This window comes from Phocoena phocoena, chromosome 14 (genome assembly GCF_963924675.1).
Source record: "Phocoena phocoena chromosome 14, mPhoPho1.1, whole genome shotgun sequence".
NCBI classification, from domain to species: Eukaryota; Metazoa; Chordata; class Mammalia; order Artiodactyla; family Phocoenidae; genus Phocoena; species Phocoena phocoena.
In genome coordinates this window covers 11,699,749-11,719,021 of record NC_089232.1, presented here as the reverse complement: position 1 = coordinate 11,719,021, position 19,273 = coordinate 11,699,749, and the positions used below count along the sequence as shown (strand labels likewise).

General features: G+C 45.0%; 1 protein-coding gene across 1 annotated transcript in view; it reads right to left on the bottom strand.

The window, feature by feature from the left end:
* Positions 1-844: 844 nt before the first annotated feature.
* TTL (tubulin tyrosine ligase) overlaps positions 845-19,273 on the bottom strand; it is a 32,871-nt gene continuing 14,442 nt past the window's right edge. The window contains exons 4-7 of the mRNA XM_065891243.1: positions 14,040-14,175; positions 12,766-13,035; positions 7,936-8,079; positions 845-1,359 (exon numbers count right to left, since the gene is read on the bottom strand). Coding sequence (XP_065747315.1) covers positions 1,245-1,359; positions 7,936-8,079; positions 12,766-13,035; positions 14,040-14,175 — 665 coding nt within the window. The 3' untranslated portion in view covers positions 845-1,244. The remainder of the gene's footprint in view (positions 1,360-7,935; positions 8,080-12,765; positions 13,036-14,039; positions 14,176-19,273) is intronic.

The window sequence follows — 19,273 nt, the reverse complement described above, 5'->3', positions numbered from 1 at the left end:
GAAAGTCTGCAGAAAATTCGTCCATCCCGAGAGTAGAAACTATATCTAACAGGACACCGTTAACCTCTGCCGACTTAAGAGATGCTGAGTGCGGCTCTGAAACCCCATCTTCCCCATTTTAAGAGACTCTCCCACTCAGGCGAGACACACACTGATTCAGAGCCTCTCCGTGATGTCGAGAGGCGCAGCAGACGGAGAATCTTCCCTGGAACAAAACCTGCCTGTCCAGCTCCCACAGAAGGTGCCAGAAGAGCAAGAAAAACAAAGTGGGGAGGAGCCCCCTGGGGTGGAGGGGGGGGGAATTCTACCCTCTCCCGACCCCTAGAAGGGTTTTTACAAAAGTGAAATCCCCCACAAAAAAACAGAACGAAAGGGAACTTGGCCAAAGGGCATGTAGAATTCTGGTTAAAACAAAGAGAACTGAGAATCACATTTCAAAGACTCCCCCCCACCGCAACTATTAAGTAAAGCAGGACATTGTGTTGTTTCCTCTCTCATGCTTATTGGATGCTTATGGGTTTGCAGCAAACTCGCTGCTTGGTTTCTGAAACATGCAGAGAGCAGGCTGAGAGCAGCGTTTGCTGTTTGGTGCCCAGCCCAGGCCAACCCTGGCCAGTGACCAGCCAGATGCCATCAGGACCAAGAAGAGCAAGCCCCCCAATGGCACGGCAGCGTCCGCAGAGCCCAGCGCCCAGGACGGTCGGTGCGCACTTGTGCAGATGCCTATGGGACTAGCGGGGGGGGGGGGGGGGGGGGACACCCTTGGCAACCTCCCAAGTGCTCTCACATCCCGCCCCTGCCCCAGACAGGAGGCTGTAGCTGGGCACAGAGCTAAGGCACTAATGCAGCAGGTGGACAGACACCAACCAGATCCAACGGCTGCCACCCCGGGCAGGAGAGGCGCTGCTCACAGCACTACCTTAGGAAAAAGATCAGATTTTTCAAAGGATGAGAACGTTAAGCACATCCCTGTGTTTTGCCCCTCAGAAGAATACCCTGCTCTCCCACTGGCGAAATTTGCTGCAGTTTTCGAATCTCAGTAGCAGTGCCAAGAGCTCCACCTGGGAACCCCTGGGCAAACGACCACTCCTCGGCGAAGCTGCCTTTTCTTCTTCCAGCACTTCTCTGCGGGTTGTCTCTCTTCCTCCCGTTTGGCTTGATGACAGCAACTCGGACACTCCTCCTTCCCCCGGGGCAGCGCCCCCTCCTGCTTCTTCCGAGGCAGCTTCGAGCACCTCCCTCGGTCACAGCTTGATGAAGGCGGCCGGCTGGGGCGGCTGCTGCCCCGAGCCGGGGGGCGGGAAGAGGCTGGCGATGGCTATGTCCACAATGCCCTGGCACAGCTCCGCATAGAGCTTCCTGAAACGGGTTCAAAGAGCTATTATGAGGATGCTCATCCAAGTGCAAGCGAAAAGTCAACGCTTTTTTCACCGGGATCTGCCCTAGAAATTCCACCTCACGTTTCTAAGACTGGTGTCTGCTGACCATGCAAATCCTGCAGGAGGTACTGCAGGAAGAGAAAGCAGCCACTCAACAGATATTTCTGGAAGGTCTTGCAGGTGAACAGACAAGACGACTCCTGCTCTGACTTGAACTGCAGGGAAGACAGGCAATTCCAAAGAGAACGGGGGCCGTCTTGCCTGTCTCGGGGGGCACACCTGGAGGCGCAGGCTCTCCCCAGGGAAAGTGCCCACGCAGTGTGGCTGAGGGGCCTTTAGGAAAGACTCCCCGGAGTGACAGCTCAGCCAAGACCCGGAGAGGGAATCAAGTCGGACAGAGAATGGATGATGGGATAGGAAACAGGATGAAGGAGGGGGAGCCAGACACAAAGAATGAGGGAGAGATGTGGAGAGAAAGGAGGGGAGGGAGAAAGAGAGACTTGGACGAGAGAGAAGAGGGGCAGTGCAAATGGAAGGAGTGGTACCCACTGAGGAGAGAGAACTCAGGGCATCTGGGGAACTGGACCATTGCAGTGCGAGGCTAGGGACAAGGCAGGGGCCAAGTCATGCAGGGTTCTGAGGCCACGTGCAGGGGTCTGGAACCACCATAGCAGAAAAGCTAAGGAGGAAAACATCCCATCCAGTCTCTTCAGAGAAGCGACGAGGCCCTCTAGCTCCCCACTCACTTATTGCCTATAGGATTTTTGCCCGTTTCACATGACAGCACATGAGGCCCCAGAGCCAGCTCTCTCAGGACTGTCTCTAACACAGGGAAAAACCAGAGACATATGGTCCAAAGAGAAAACCCACATCTGGGATGGCGCTCCAGGCCTGATGTGCCTTCCCAACTCACTCAAAACACATTTGGAATCCAGGTGGCTGCAGCCAAGGGTAGGAGACCAGGCCAGCTCGACCTAGAGGAACAGAGGTCTTTACTGCCCCGATTTCCAGAAGATGCTATGTCCCAATCTCCATCAGGTAGGAAATCTTCACAAGCGAATTCCCATCCCTCCTGATGCAATGGCAAATCTCTGCTATCATCCACCCCATCACAGAAACTTTCTCCCTGCCCCTCCCATCCCCTTCTACTGCCCTTGAAGCTGGAACTTGTATGTTCTAACCTCTGGTAAGGCCCTCTGGGAAGAAAGCTCACGCAAAGCCATGCTTCCGTTGTCTACCCCAGGAAGTCCTAAGTGCCAGCTAACCTTCATCTTTCCTGCTGGATGTCTGCTCTTCCCTCTCTCCCCTCTCTCCCCTCTCCCCAGTTCCCCAGCCTCTGCCCCTTCTGTCTATGAATCAAGTCCCATTTTCAACAGTCTGGCGTGGCCACACCACTCAACCTCCCACTTCTGAAGGGATAGTGACCAGGGGGCCTGCAAGGGAGTGATAGCGGCTGCTAAACTTGGGACTCGGCAAGTCCCCAGGAGCCACAACCGTCAAAATACACCGTGTTTGGTGTTTCTTGATGCTTGTCATTAGCTACCTCGGGAAGGCATTTTCCAAAGGGGATACTGGGGGGAGGGGAGGACACAGCTTCAACCTGGTCAACTCATATCTTCGCTATTTCTGGTGTAGGAAGTACCTGACATACAGGCAAGAGTGGGCCTTTGAACATCCTGCTGGTTTTCATATAGCAAGATGAGTAAGTCCAATTTTTAACACGTACACGACAATGGAAACTGCGGTTCCTGAACAAAGGCTTCCCGGGACTTCCCTCGTGGCGCAGTGGTTAAGAATCCGCCTGCCAATGCAGGGGACACGGGTTCGAGCCCTGGTCCAGGAGGATCCCACACGCCACGGAGCAACTAAGCCCGTGTGCCACAACTACTGAGCCCGCGCTCTAGAGCCTGCCAGCCACAACTACTGAGCCCGCGTGCTACAACTACTGAAGCCCACGCACCTAGAGCCCGTGCTCCGCAACGAGAAGCCACTGCGATGAGAAGCCTGCGCACCGCAACGAAGACCCAACGCAGCCAAAAATAAATAATTAAAAAAAAAAAGACTTTCCTTTGACTACGCCATCATGTCATCATCTCCATTGACCCTCTCCCCCCTGTTCGTCCTTTTGGAAGCAAGGACCCAAGAACACTCCCCACTCAAAATCATGAACCTAAAAGATAGAATCTGAGGGACTTTCCCAGTGGTCCAGTGGTTGGGACTCCATGCTTTCACTGCCGGGGGCCCGGGTTCAATCCCCGGTAGGGGAACTAAGATCCCACAATCCATGAGGCTCGGCCAAAAAATAAAAAGATGGAATCTGTTTCTTTTCTATTACAGCAACTGTAACACAGTAGGATTCATATAATAATTAACTGGGCAGTGTCTGTCTCCCTCCTCCAGTCGACTCCTTGAGGACGCTCATTTTTACATGTTCCTAAAATCCCCGCTCTTTCCCTGGACCCCACTACCCGCATCAGGACTCTGAACGAAGGGAATCCAACAGACAGTGAGTGGCTGTGTGGGAGCTGGTGAGATGGAGCCCAGAGAAGCCAGTGAACCCTGATGCCCAGGGGTTTATCACCAGAGGCCTCTGTTGGGGCCCAGCATGACCTGATCCTGCAAGGCACCTCAGAGAGCAGGTGAGTTTCCACCAGGTGGGTGGGTGCTACTGTTGGGGAAAGAGGTCAAAGCCATTACTCGACACTCCAAATGAACTAAGAAGTTGCTGTTTCTCTGCCCTCCCTAGCCTTCAATCCCTACGCGGAACAAAAGAGGCAGATTCACCTTTTCCAGTCCAGAGACTGGAGGTCCACCCTTGAGCCAAAGCCCTTAAGACCAATGATAAATAAAGGGTCCAGCCTCTACGGAAAGCATTCAGTTATGTGGGCCTGCACCAGATTATCTGTATCTTGACCTAGGATAATTTACATTTGGAATCAAAGAGCTACCCTGGAGAAGAAACACTTAGTGAACAGCTCATAAGCTTCAGGAATAAACTGAAACAGACTCACTTTTGCCCACAAGACAGCGGGGTTACTTTATTACTTTCTTACCTTGTATACTTGAATGCCTGACTGCATTTTAGATTCTGGTCCTTGATTCACCATCAAGACATGATGGCATCCTTGTCTTTAAACACTTAAAGCTGCCATTTAAACATTCCCAAAGCTCTTCACAGTACGCAAACAGAACCTCCCTGCTCCCTGACACCCCATCCTGGCTGATGTGTAAGTTTGGGCCTAATGATAAAGAAATTCTATGCATTGAAGCACCAATGTCATTAGGGAGTATTAGGAAGATAGAAAGATGTCTCTATGTAAATAAAACCTAAGCAATTACTGACTCAGGTGAGTAAGAGTGTTAACCAGTAACACACACTATGTCCATCCAACGACTATTTGCAGACTAGGATGTGCGAGGCACGGTGCCAGGTGCTGGGACTCCAAGGAGAACCATAGAAACAAGGCCGCTGCCCCCACGGTGCATATATTCCGTAAAGAAAACAAAAATGGGTTGATTTGACAGCAATTAGTGTAATGAAGTAAACTACCAAGGCTCTGGCTGGAGAAAATCAAAGATAGGACTGTTCAAGACTTGTGGTTGCCGAGGGGAGGGGGGAGGGAGGGATGCATTGGGAGTTTGGGGGTGAGCAGATGCAAACCGGTATATACAGAATGCATAAACAACAAGGTCCTACTGTAGAGCACGGCGAACTCTATTCAATATCCTGGGATAAACCATAATGGAAAAGACTATGAAAAAGAATGTCTATCTATGTATCACTGAATCACTCTGCACGGCAGAAATTAACACAACACTGGAAATCAGCTATGCTTCAATAAAATAAATTTTTTAAAAAAGATGGGATTATTCAGGGGAGGCGGGAAGGCTTCCCGGAGATGCCATTTTGACAGAGTAGAAGCAGCCTTGGTAAGACTGGGCTGCGGGGGTAGGGTAAGGGCAAGCCAAAGGCCCCGCAGCAGGTAAGCGTCATCAGGGAAACGACACTCTGGGTGAGGCTGGAGAGGTAGGCGGGGCGGTAGAGTCAGGTTTCGGTCAGAAACCTCAGAGTCAGGTTTCGGTCCCAGGCGCAGGGGGAAGGCTAGAGAACAGCAGGGCCTGGTTTCCGGCTGCTCAGGGGAGAACAGACTCCACTGGGGCAATTGCGAGAAGGTGCGGAGACCCAGTTAGCAGGCTCTCTGCAAAAGCTAAGCTGGAGGACGATGTCTGGGAGAGCAAGGGCAGCGGGCGGGGGAGCAGAGGGCTGGCGAGGCTGGAAGCAGAACTGACCAGGCCCCGATGGACAGAACCTGAGGGTAATGGAAAGGCAGGGGCAGGGTCTCGGTCACCTGGAAAGCGGGGGGCGGCGGGGGTGGGGGCTGGACATTCAGTGAGATGGGCAACTCTGGCCGGGTGGGGCGCCTACTGGACATCCACACACATCCTTGCAGGACACCGGGAAGACAGGTGCAGATACTGGCCTGCAACTCCGGGCTGCAACATCATTTGCTGGTTTTAAAATCCTGAAGTGCAATATGGGCTTGGCTGGGGACCTGGAAAGAACAGTTTCTGTGCAGCGGCCGGGATGCGAGGCAGCCCGGAGTGGACCAGAGCATGGATGCGGACTGAGGACGAGGAGACAGCGTGTGCACGTGTGGCTTCTCCAGAAGTGTGGCTGTGGAGGGAGCAGGGAGGGGGTGGTCCCGGGAGCAGGGCGGGGCTTCAGAGGAGGGCTTTTCTTAATTGCTGGGGAAATCTGCCACAGGCTGGTGGGAACGATGCAGCCAAGAGGGAGAAAGCAGATGAGGGAGGCATCCTCAACCCACCCTCTTGCCTGGAGGGAGGGGATCGGGTCCAGAGCACAAGGAAGGGACAAACCTCTGACAGGAAGGACGGGAGAAGATGGACACCCCTGTGGACCTGGGGAAGGGAGGACGTGAAACATTCTGCTCTCCTCCACCCCTGGTCTCCTCAGCTTTCCTTTCTCCTTCAGATCTCAGTTCCAAACATCACCTCCCAGGGGGACTTTTTGCTCAATTATATTACCTTCTAACATCTCTTACCCTACGAAAGGGTGTGTCCCAGTTTGTAATCTATATTTGTCTTGTCCTTTGTCTCGCCCAGTCTCCCTCCACTGAGGGCGGGGCCCGGGTCTCTCTGCTCACGACTGTGACCCAGAGCCCAGTCCGGGGCCTGGCGGGTTAGGGGTATCTAACGGGTATTCGTTAGCGGCAGGCAAGGATGAATGAAACGGCATCCCACCTGCCAGGTCACAGCCACGAAGCAGGTGGCAAATGAGAGAACTGCTTATGTGTTAACACTGCCCCTTGGAGGTGCAGGCCTTTCTCCTATGTCGTCGGAAGATCACACCGCAATTCCTCCAAGACGTGGACGTGGGGAACCCTGAAAGGGTCTTGACACTAACGAATGTGGATCCTCAGAGGAACCAACAGCCTTTGAGGATGAAGTCCAAATGACTCCCTTACACGTAAGGAGTCCCACAGTGGGGCCCCAACTCACCTTCTCACCCTCACCTTTCCTCACCCCCGACGCTCATGCCACGCTGCAGCCAGGCTCCTCCCAGGAGGAACAGAAGTTCCCCGAGGGCAGGGTCTGTTCAGCTGTGCATCTCCCCTAGAGCCTGGCCCAGAGCAAGGTCCCACTGGATTCTGGGTTCCCTCCCCCTTAGCACACATGACACTCCCCTCTTACACCCCAGCCTCAGCTCCACGATGTCCATGGTACCTTCTCAGACCACTTCCTGCCCAGGGAGCCTCTGAACTACTTGGTCATCACTTTCTCCCTGACTCACAGGACGCGGCTGACTCATCACCTTGTCAAGGGAGAGGGTCGCTGCTGGTATTACTAGCTTTGTTTAGAACTCCCACGGCATCCACCACCCACAAGTGCTAAGTGCTCAACACATACAGGGAGGAACAGGGATAAGAAATGACTCAGCAAAACCCCCTGCTGGCCGGGGTCCTCCCAAAGCCCTCCCGTCGCTGGTACCTCCTCCATGATGGCACTCAAAGGGTCCGTGGTTGGACACCCAGGTAACAGGAGCTCACCACCTTGCCAAGACAGACTACTTCTCCTGCAGAACTAACTTCCCACATGTTTTAACCCAAACCCTTCTCTCCCAGGGACTCAAGGAGACTAGGACTTTGTGTATTTGCCTCCCACCCCCTGTTTTTAATTTAATTTAATTTTTTAAAATTTATTTTTTATTTTTGCAGTACGTGGGCCTCTCACTGTTGTGGCCTCTCCCGTTGTGGAGCACAGGCTCCGGACGCGCAGGCTCAGCGGCCATGACTCACGGGCTTAGTTGCTCTGCGGCATGTGGGATCTTCCCGGACCGGGGCACGGACCCGTGTCCCCGGCATCGGCAGGCGGACTCCCAACCACTGCGCCACCAGGGAAGCCCTTATTTTTAAATGCATTAAAAATCGTGCTAGTCTCCTTTGCCGCACGGACTTCAAACTGCATGAAATGCAGTAAACCTCATTTTAGATAAAAGCAAACAGACAGACAAAAACCCAGCGGTGTTCGGGCTTACTGAGCGCAAGCAGGGGCGCCGTTGACTTCAATGAGCCAGACCTTCATCTCCTCATCCACCATGAAGTCGAAGCCGAAGAGCTGGAAGCTCTGGTAAGGGAGGTGTCGGGTGCTGATGGCGGGCTCCACGCTCATGAGGCAGCTCCTGCAGGGCAGAGGGGGCGCTCACTGAGGATGGGGTGGTCCAGGGAGAAGGACCACCGGAAGAGGTGCTTGGATGGTTTTACGTCGAACGTGCTGATGAAAATGAGGCTTTGGCTTAATTCTCTTTTTTAAATGCATTACCAATAGATTATTCACGATGATGTGAGTTATTTGTTAGAAAACTCTGCCATCACTCTTGTTCTTACAAGTAGTGGCTGCTTTCCCAGCAGGTGCTGAGTCACCGTGGTCCCTACAAATGTGGACTCCTCCAACAGGTGGACTGCTGCCACATTTGTTTATAATAAGCAGAACAAACCAAAAAAAAAAATAATAATAAGCAAAACATTTCTACGTATTTTTGCTATATTAAAAGAATGGACCACCATTTAGTGAAGAGCAGAATTTACAAAAAGAATGCTGACTCCGTTCATTTCTTTCACTAGCTCCAGTTCAAGTACCAAACAGTTGCTTTTAAAGCTTTATATAATGAAACAAGATATTGAAATACAGAATAGGATTTAATATTAGGATCAACGACTGTTTGCAAAAATTGCAAGATTTTAGTGACGCAGAAAAGCTGAAAGTGAATCTCAGAGACATAACGGAAAAGTACATGATGCCTGAGGTCAGGCTGCTGAAGCCGGAGGCTCGGACAAATTTTTTAACCTCTTTAAGCCAAGTGTTGATTGACTTCATTGTCTGTAAAGTTGGGGTAAAAATAATACTTACTCCCAGTGCTGAGATGGTTCAATGACATAATTACATAAGGAACCTGGCATGACTTCTGGTAGCTAGGAAGCATCTAATAAATGTAAGCATATTTTATGAATGTATCATTAATTACGATAATCACGAATGTATTGTTTATGAATAATAAAGAACTGTTATCTAGTACAACCATCCCAGAAAAATGCTATGCCGTTTCTGTTTCATGAAGCTCTCTTCACTGATTTTTCCCAACTAGATGTTGGGGCAAAATATTTCTCTTAGTAAATGCAATATATGTTATGATGACTCTAAGACTACCAGAGATAGCTGTCCTTCTACACAGCTGTATATTTAGAAGGAAAAAGATGTGTCCTAAAAAAAAAGAAGAAGAAGAAATAGAAGGGGACTTCGCTGGCGGTCCAGTGGTTAAGACTCCGCACTTCCAATGCAGAGGGCGCGGGTTTGATCCCTGGTCGGGGAACTAAGATCCCAGGTGCCGTATGGCCAGAAAGAAAAAAGACGTGTCCTTATAAGTAGCTTTTGGCTTATGACTTTAAAAGAAGAACTGAGGCTTCTGTGAACTTGGCACCAGGGTCTTGCTCCCCTCAACCTCCCTCCACCCCAAGCATCAGTTTCCTCCTTTTTTTCTCCAAGAGGAAACATTTTCTATAGATGTGTTTAAACCTTTCAAGATCACTTTGGACAGTCACTTAAGAACCAATTGGAATAAAAATTTCTTCTCCCATTCATCCCTAACCTGCAAGCCACATATCACATTTTTTTCTATATTTCATCTCTATTCTGCGAGAGAATACCCTTAACTTTTGTTTTTATTAAAATGCCCTTTAAAATATAATTTAGAAAAAAATTTTAATTTAATAGGTGCTCATGGTTAAAAAAAAAAAAGCCAACAATACTGAAGGATAAAAATGGAAAGAAACATTACACTCTAACACTTACAGGAAAAACTGAAAGCAAGAACCAAATCAAAACAAAATATTGTTTTATCTGCTGGGAGTTCAAGTTAATAATTCACTTTAAAGAATTTTTTTTCATCATCAGAGACTTTATATAGTACATCTTTTTTTTCAGCTGGAGTGGGAAGTTTGGGGGAAGCTGGCTGGGGAAGAAAAGAACATGAGAGCCGCGAGGAGCGTTAATAGCACCAAAGTAGCAACACTCTGCAGTGCACAGAACAACGAGGAGGAGGGGGTATATCAAATATCAAATAAATCTTTTGCCTAAAATATGAATTCTTTCTTCAGTATACTTGACGTATCTGGTGTAAGAATTCTAACCACATATAATCCCTGAAGAGATGGAACTCTGAGCCCCGTAATTATTCTGTTAGACTCTGTGTAAGAATACATTAAGGAAAAAGGCTCAGTCATCATGACAGGGTGGTAACAACAGGGCAGATAAACAGACCACGGAACCGAACAGAGATCCCAGGAACAGACTCTCACATAAACGGCCACCTGATTTATAACAAAGGCACACCAAAACGCAGTGGGGAAAGGACAGTCTTAGGTACTAGTGACCTGGGGTCATAAAGGGTTAAAATGTATGGGGAAATCTAACAGGATATTAACTATACAAATAATAAAAACAACGACTTGTGATTTTAAAATATATGTAGCACTAATGACTACCCATATACTTACAATTCAATACCTTTAAACCCCCTCCTTGGGTCCCTCCCGCTTCCCCTCCAGAGTTAACCACTATTTTGAATTTTGTGTTTAGCATTACTTTGTTTCTCTCTAGATTTTTACCACATGTGCACATTCCTCCAAATAATGTATTACTTAGTTTTGCTTGTTTTTCAATTTATATGAACAGGACCAATTTGTAATTTTTTGCTTGACATTATATTTGTATAACTCCAGTGAAAAAAATCCTTCAGGAATAAGGTAAACTAAAGACATTCTCAGATGATGGAAAATTAAGAGGACTTACACCAGCAGAACTGCTCTAGAAGAAATGCTGAAGTCTGAAGGGAAATGAAACTTGGAACTTGAGGACTGAAGGAAGAGCAAAGGAAACTGCAAATATCTGGGTAAATGTCAAAGCATATTTTTCTCCCTTTATATTTGAAGTGGGTTTCTTGTAGAAAGCATATAGTTTGGTCTTTTTAAATTTTTTAATCCAACCTGATAATCTATCATATATTAAGTATGTATATAATAAACCCTGGAGTAACCACTAAAACAAACAAGCAAAAATACAAAGAGATATAGCCAAATACTCAGTGGAAAAATTAAAATGGAACTCTAAAAAAGTTCAAATAATTCAAAAGAAGGCAGGAAACAGGGAAATGAAAAACAAAAAAGAAGGGACAGACAATGAACAATACAATGGTAGACATAAATCCCATCAAGTCAGTAATTACTTTAAATTTAAATGGTATAAACACAACAATTAAAAACCAGAGATGATGATGAATTGGGCAATTGGGATTGACATGTATATACTGATGTGTATAAAACTGATGACTAATAAGAACCTGCTGTATAAAAAAATAAATAAAATTAAATTTTTAAAAAAAGAGATGATATATTGGGTTAAAAGCAAAAGAAAACAAAATCCAATGATATGATGTCTACCAAAAGCCCATTTTAAATATAGAATAGAATAGAGAAGAAGGGTAAAGGGATGGAAAGAGACATACCATTAATCAAAAGAAAGCTGGACTGGCTATATTAATATCAGACAAAATAGACTTCAAAATAAGAAATATTACGAGAGATAAAGACAGAAACTACATAATGATAAAGAGGTCAATTCCCCTCAAAGAGATAACAATTCTAAATGCATATGCACCTGACAACAGATCTTCAAAATGTACAAAGCAAACACCTAATAAAACTAAAAGGAGGGACTTCCCTGGTGGAGCAGTGGTTAAAAATCCACCTGCCAATTAAGGGGACATGGGTTCGAGCCCTGGTCCAGGAAGATCCCACATGCTGTGGAGCAACTAAGCCCGTGTGCCACAACTACTGAGCCTGAGTGCCACAACTACTGAGCCCACGCACTTAGAGCCCATGCTCCACAACGAGAAGCCACCACAATGAGAAGCCTGTGCACCGCAACAAAGAGTAGCCCCCAAAAATACAAAAAAAAAAAAAAAAGGGCTTCCCTGGTGGCGCAGCGGTTGAGAGTCCGCCTGCCGATGCAGGGGACACGGGTTCGTGCCCCGGTCCGGGAAGATCCCACATGCCGTGGAGCAGCTGGGCCCATGACCCACGGCTGCTGAGCCTGCGCGTCCGGAACTTGTGCTCCGCAACAGGAGAGGCCGCAACGGTGAGAGGCCCGCGTACCGCAAAAAAAAAAAAAAAAAAAAAGTAGCCCCCCCCGCTCGCCACAACTAGAGAAAGCCCGTGTGCAGCAACAAAGACCCAAAGCAGCCGAAAATAAACAAAACATTTTTAAAATAAAAATAAAATGAAAACAAAAACATGACATAGCAAAATCTGCGGGATGCAGCTAACGAGTACTTATAAGAAAATTGATGGCCTTAAATGCTTATATTCTATAAAAAAATAAATCTCTCCAATCAATGACCTAACCTTGCACTTTAAGGAAACTAGAAAAAGAAAAGCAAACCAAACCTCCCAAAAGCGGAAGGATGAAAATAGTTAAGAACATAAATCAAAGAAAGTGAAAACAGAAACAACGAAGAAAATCTATAAAGCCAAAAGCTGAGTTTTAGAAGAGATGAATAAAATTGATAAGCCTCTAACCAATCTGTCCCAGTGAAAGACAGAAGATATAAACTACCAACATGAGGTAATTACCAACATAAGGATTAAAAAAAAGTGACAGCATTGCAGATCCTATAGATATTAAAAGGATAATAGTGGGATATAACAAATAATTTTTGTTCTTAGACAATGTAAATGGAATCATTCCTTGAAAGGCACAAACTCCCAAAGCTCCTTTAAGACACATTTAACCGAAAGGGATATGAATAAGTTACCTGATTATATGTTTAATTTGTAGTAAGATACTACTTTCCAGGGTGATGTTCAAAGCACTTGTTAGGTACCGATTGAACTCCTCAAAGAACATTTCGTTCCCTTCTTCGTACTTCCCATAGTTCTTTGAGTACTCCTTTTGAATGCAGTGATTAGTCAAATGGCAAGTCTTATCTTGGAAATTATCCACATGATACGGTTCTGAAGCAGTCCGAAGTACACCCTCTCTATAGAGGTAGATATTATATTGATGATCCACCAAGACCCAGCTTCTGCAAGTCAATAAAATATTCAAGTTACCCAAAGTTTCTGCATATTATATATATCATCCCCACACCTTGATTTTTCTGGGAGGAAACAGAGGAAGGGGGTTATGTTCTAAAATTATACGAGGCATGCCATGACAACATTGTAAAGCAACTATACTCCAGAAAAAATTAATAAAAAAAAATTACACAAGGCAAGCCATGCCAGTTACCCAAGATAGTGGGTTATCACCATAATGAGGTAAAGAAAACATTTCACCATAACTGACAAGGAGACTCTGATTCATTCAAAAGATACAGCATTTCGAAGAGATCTGAGTGGCTTGGTTTTTACGGTTAATCTATGAAACCTCCAGTTGCCATGTTTGCTCTTTTAGTTATCTTAAGAAGACTTTCTGCTGAAGCTGATCTGACAGCACTGGGGCTCGAGAAGCAGCAAGTCAACGTGAAGGCACCTAAGTGACAAAGAGTCCTGGATGGGGAGATGACAGCAAGGTTCAGGGCAAGCTGGGGCAGGGCTTTCAGCTTTTGAAAGCACCATGCAACCTACTTCTCCTTGCAGGCCCTTTGCTCGCAAAGGTAAAGTCCAAACCCCTGAGGTGTGTTCATGAAAACCTTAAAAAGTGGGACACGGATAATAAAGTGAGGACATGCTCTTTGGCAGGATCACCTGATCTGCTGTGACTGTATTAGGTGTTCTATGCATATCTCTCTGCTGCTTTCATAAAGCAAGCCCCACACACTGATATCCTTTCTTTGGATCCACAAGTCATCTTCATTAAAGAGAATACTTAAAAAAAAGAAAATTCATCATCTTAATAACATTTTCTAGAAAGACAAGAGAAAGAGTGAAAGAAAAACAGAAGCTCGGTTCTGTTCAGCTGCACTCAACTTGGGGAACATTAAACGAAGTCCAATACTTCCCTATAATCCATGTCACCCCCCGCATCACACACCGCTGTATTTTTTCCAGATTTGTAAAACAAAAACTCCAGACGCGGAAGCATTACCGGATGTCAAACTTGCGATGACCTGGCTCCAGCAGCAGGGGGCGCTCAAGGTATTTCTGGATCACGTGCACCTGGCCCTGGTTGTCTATGAAATCCAGCAGCTCCGCAGCGTCCGAGGAGATGAGGATGCCTTCACCTAACAGGGCAAAAGCAAACCATAATCAGTCCAGTTCACCCCAAGAGGAAAAGCTCTCTGCAAAGCCAGAAAGGAAATTCTGACAGCAGATAAAAACCGACAGGAGGCTGTTACTGGCCGACTCGCTTTTCATTCTCCATCCTTTCCCTCCTTCCATCTCTCTCACTCTCCCCTCTCCCCACAAAAGCACCAGGGTTATCCAACCCTCTCTCCATGTAGGATTGTAAACACTGTCATGGCAGGCTCCATGAAATTTCATTTTTATGGATATTCAAAGGGTCTAAGCACCATAAAGGCCGCTCTACTTTTGGTCACTGGCTACCACAGTAAAGGCTGTATACTGCTTATGGCCAATAAACCGACTGGAAACACTATATCTAGTAGAAACATCAGGTGGTTAGGGCAGAAAGACAAATGTACAAGAACATTCCTGCAGCGTTGTATTAGAAAAAACTGGATACATTCAAAGTATCCATCAACCTAGAGATTGTCATACCGAGTGAAGGAAGTCAGACTTACTTCAGAGAAAGAGAAATATCATATGATATCGCTTGCATGTGGAATCTAAAGAAATGGTACAAATGAACTTATTTACAAAAAAGAAATAGAGTCACAGATGTATAAAACAATCTTACGGTTACCAGGGGTGAAAGGGCGGGGGGGAGGGATAAATTGGGAGATTGGGATTGACATATACACACCGCTATATATAAAATAGATAATAAGGACCTACTGTATAGCACAGGGAACTCTGCTCAATACTCTGTAATGCCCTATATGGGAAAAGAATCTAAAAAAGAGTGGATATATGTATATGTGTAACTGATTCACTTTGCTGTACACCTGAAACTAACTCAACATTGTAAATCAACTATACTCTAATATAAAGTGTCCATCAATATTAGATAAATGATGCAACAGCTTTGAGATATTTTTTATATCCTACAAAATTCACCCTTGTAAAGTGTAAAATTCAATGGTGTTTAGTATATTCAAGAGGTTTGCAACCATCACTACAATCTAATTTTAGGACATTTTCTTCACCTCCCCCCAAACCCCACACCCACCAAGCAGTTACTCCCCATTCCTTCCTCACACTAGCTCCTGAGGACTACTAACCTACTTTCTGTCTCTATGGGTTTGCCTATTCTAGATGCTTCATATAAATGGAAACACACAATATGGGGCCCCTTCTGGTCTGGCTTCTTTCATTAACACAGCGTTTTTAAGCTTCACCCATGTTATAGCATGTGTCAATATGCCATTCCACCTTCCTATGACTAAATATTCCATAGTATGGATATATCACATTTTGTTCAATCAACTGATGGACATTTGGGTTGTTTCCACTGTTGTTTGGCTCTTTTGTTTTTAATTTTATATTATAGTTGATCTACGATGTTGTGTTAGTTTCAGGTATACAGCAGTTACTCAGTTATACATATACATGTATCTTTGGCTCATGAATAATGCTGCTATGAAGATGTGTACTGTAGTTTTCGTGTGGAAAACATGTTTTCAACATATGACATATGTTTTCAACTCTTTTGGAAATATACCTAGGAGTGGAATTGTTGGTCATATGGTAACTGTTTAACTTTTTAAGGAACTACCAAACTGTTTTCCAAAATAGTTTGGTAATAGCTGTACCATTTTACATTCCCATAAGCAAAGGGTGGCAAGAGCTCCATTTCTTCACATCCTTGCCAACACATGTTGTACTCTGTCTTAACTATAGCCATCCTAGTGGCTGTGAGGGAGGTGGTATGTTATTATGGTTTTGATTTGCATTTCTCTAATGACTTGTAATGTTGAGCATGTTTTCACATGCTTATTGGCTATTTATGTCATTTGTTTGTTTTGAGAAAGGTCTATTTAGATTCTTTGCTCATTTCTTAATGGGTTATTTGTCTTTATTACTGAGTTATAAGAGGTCTTTATACATTCTGGATACAGGTACCTTATATGATTTGCAAATATCTCCTCCAATTCTGAACAGTTCCATTATTGCACAGAATCCTCATATCGCCCTTTCAAAGCCACAAGTACCTCCCCCACCCCACTCCCCGACCCCTGGTAGCCGCTAATCCGTTTTCCATTTCTATAATTTTGTCATTTCAAAAATGTTACATAAATAGAATTATAAAATATGTGATCCCTGGAAGTTGTTTTCTTCACTGATACTCCCCTGGAAATCCATCCAAGGTGTTGTATTTATTAACGGTTCATTCTCCTTTACTACTGGGTAGTATTCTATGGGATCGATTCATCCCACCTTGTTTAATCATTCACTTGTTGAAGGACAGTTGAGTTGTTCCCATTTTGGGCTATTACAAATAAAGCTGTTATGAACAATCATGTACAAGTTTTTTGTGAATGTAAGTTTTCATTTCTCTGGACAAGTGCCCACACGTGTGGAGTTGCTGGGTCATGTAACTTCAGGTTTAGTTTTATAAGAACTTGCCAGACTGTTTTCCAGAGTGGCTCTACCAATTTAAATCCCCACTAGCACTGGGAGGGTGATGTAGTTTCTCCTGACCCTTGCCAGCATGTGCTGTTTTTACTGTTTACTATTTTAGCCATTTTAGGAGTGCAGTGATAGCTCATTGTGGTTTTAATCTGCATTTCCCTAATGGTTAATGATACTGAAAATCTTTTCATTTGCTTATTTTTCATCTGTAGAACCTTTTCAATGGAATACGTTTTCATTGTCTTTTGCCCATTTTCTAATCGGATCCCCCCCCTTTTTTTAACTGTTGAGTTTTGAATGTTGTTTGTATATTCTACATAGGAGTCCTTTGTCAGATATAAGGCTTGGAAGTATCTTCTCCCAGTCTGTAGCTTGTCTTTTCATCCTCGTGGTTGGGTCCTTTACAGGACAAAAGTTTTTCATTTTGATAAGGTTCAACTGATCAGTTTTTACTATTATGGATTGTACTTTCAGTATCAAGTTCAAGAATTCTTTGCCTAGCTTTATCTCTTACTGTTTTCTGAAAAATTATAACTTTATATTTTACATTTAAGCCCACAATCCATTTTGAGTTCGGTTTTGTATAAGGGGTGAGGTTTATGTTGAGGTTCATTTTCTTGGTCTGTGGCTATCCACCTGCTCCACCAACATTTGTTGAAAACTCTATCCTTCCTCTATTGAGTTGTTTTTGCACCTCTGTCAAAAATCAGATGGTCATAAATGAGTGGGTACATCTCTGTCCCACTGATTCATATTTCTATCCCCTCCACGAATATCACAGTGTACTGATTATTGTAGCTCTACAATACAGTTTGGGATCAGGGACAGTGTTTCCTCCCACTTTTCTTCTTCAATATTGTGTAAGCTATTCTAGGGCCTGTGCCTTTCCATATGAATTTTAGTAGAAGCTTTATGTTTACACAAGAACCTTGCTGAGGTCTTGACACCAATCACCTAAAGCCTATAGAGCAATTTGGGGTGAAGTGACATCTTTACTGTGTTGAATCTTGCAGTCCATGAACGTGATATGTCTACCTGTTTATTTAGGTCCTCTTTGACTTCTTTCATAGTTGTTTTGTAATTTTCAGCAGATAGGCCCTGTACGAGTTTTGGTAAGTTTATACCTAAGCATCTCATTTTCTTTACGGTGACTGTAACTGGTATTGTATTTTTAACTTTGGCTTCCACATGTTCATTGTTAGTACGAAATGAAAAAGATATGAGTTCACCGTGATTGAATCTGTCTTTGCCCATATGTAAAAGAAACTAATATGAAAAAATAAAAATAATTATGTTAGGAACTGGGTAAGGCTATGGGTAACTTTTCCATTTCCCTTTAATGTTAGGTTTTCTCTAATGATAATACTTTTTAAAAGGAAATGAAATTGGGTCATTTGTAGAGATGTGGATGGACCTAGAGTCTGTCATACAGTGAAGTCAGAAAGAGAAAAACAAATATCGTATATTAACGCATATATGTGGAATCTAGAAAAATGGTACAGATGAACCTATTTGCAGGGCAGGAATAGAAACACAGACGTAGAGAAGAGACATGTGGACCCAGAGGGGCAGGGGAGGATGGAATGAATTGGGAGCTTAGGGTTGACATATACACACTACCATGCGTAAAATAGATAGTGGGAACCTGCTGTATAGCACAGGGAGCTCACTTGGTGCTCTGTGATGACCCAGATGGGTAGAATGGGGTGGGGGGAAGGAGGGAGGTCCAAGAAGGAGGGGATATATGTATACATATAGCTGATCCACTTCATTGTACAGCAGAAACTAACACAACACTGTAAAGCAATTATACTCCTATTAAAAATATATATAGGGCTTCCCTAGTGGCGCAGTGGTTAAGAATCTGCCTGCCAATGCAGGGGACATGGGTTCGAGCCCTGGTCTGGGAAGATCCCACATGCCATGGAGCAACTAAGCCTGTGCGCCACAACTACTGAGCCTGCACCCTAGAGCCCATGAGCCACAACTGCTGAGCCCACACGCCTAGAGCCCGTGCTCTGCAACGGGAGAAGGCACTACAATGAGAAGCCCGCGCACTGCAACAAAGAGTAACCCCCACTCGCTGCAACTAGAGAAAGCCTGTGCGCGGCAACGAAGACCCAATGCAGCCAAAAATAGTAAAATAAATAAATTTATTTTTAAAAAGTACCTGTCTCCTTACTTTCTTCCCATTATTTTTCCATCTACTAGCATTAGAGATATTAATTTTCAATAATAAATAGTCCGTAAGGAAATTGCATTAAGAAAATAAGGTTGGAGCATACAAGATGGGATGTGGCCAGATTGCGGAGAGCAAGGCATAAATAGGTGACAGAGGTAGAAATGCAATTGATTTTTGTGTGTTGATCTCATATCCTGCGACCTTGCTGGACTCACTTTTTGGTTCTAGGACCTCCCACCTACACTTTTTTTTTAAAAAAAATATTTATTTATTTACTTGGCTGCGTCAGGTCTTAGTTGTGGCAATGCGGGATCTTCATTGAGACGTGCAGGATCTTTTAGTTGCAGCGTGCAGGATCTTTAGTTGCGGCATGTGGACTCTTAGTTGCGGCATGCGGGATCTAGTTCCCTGAACAGGGATCAAACTGGAGCCCCCTGCACTGGGAG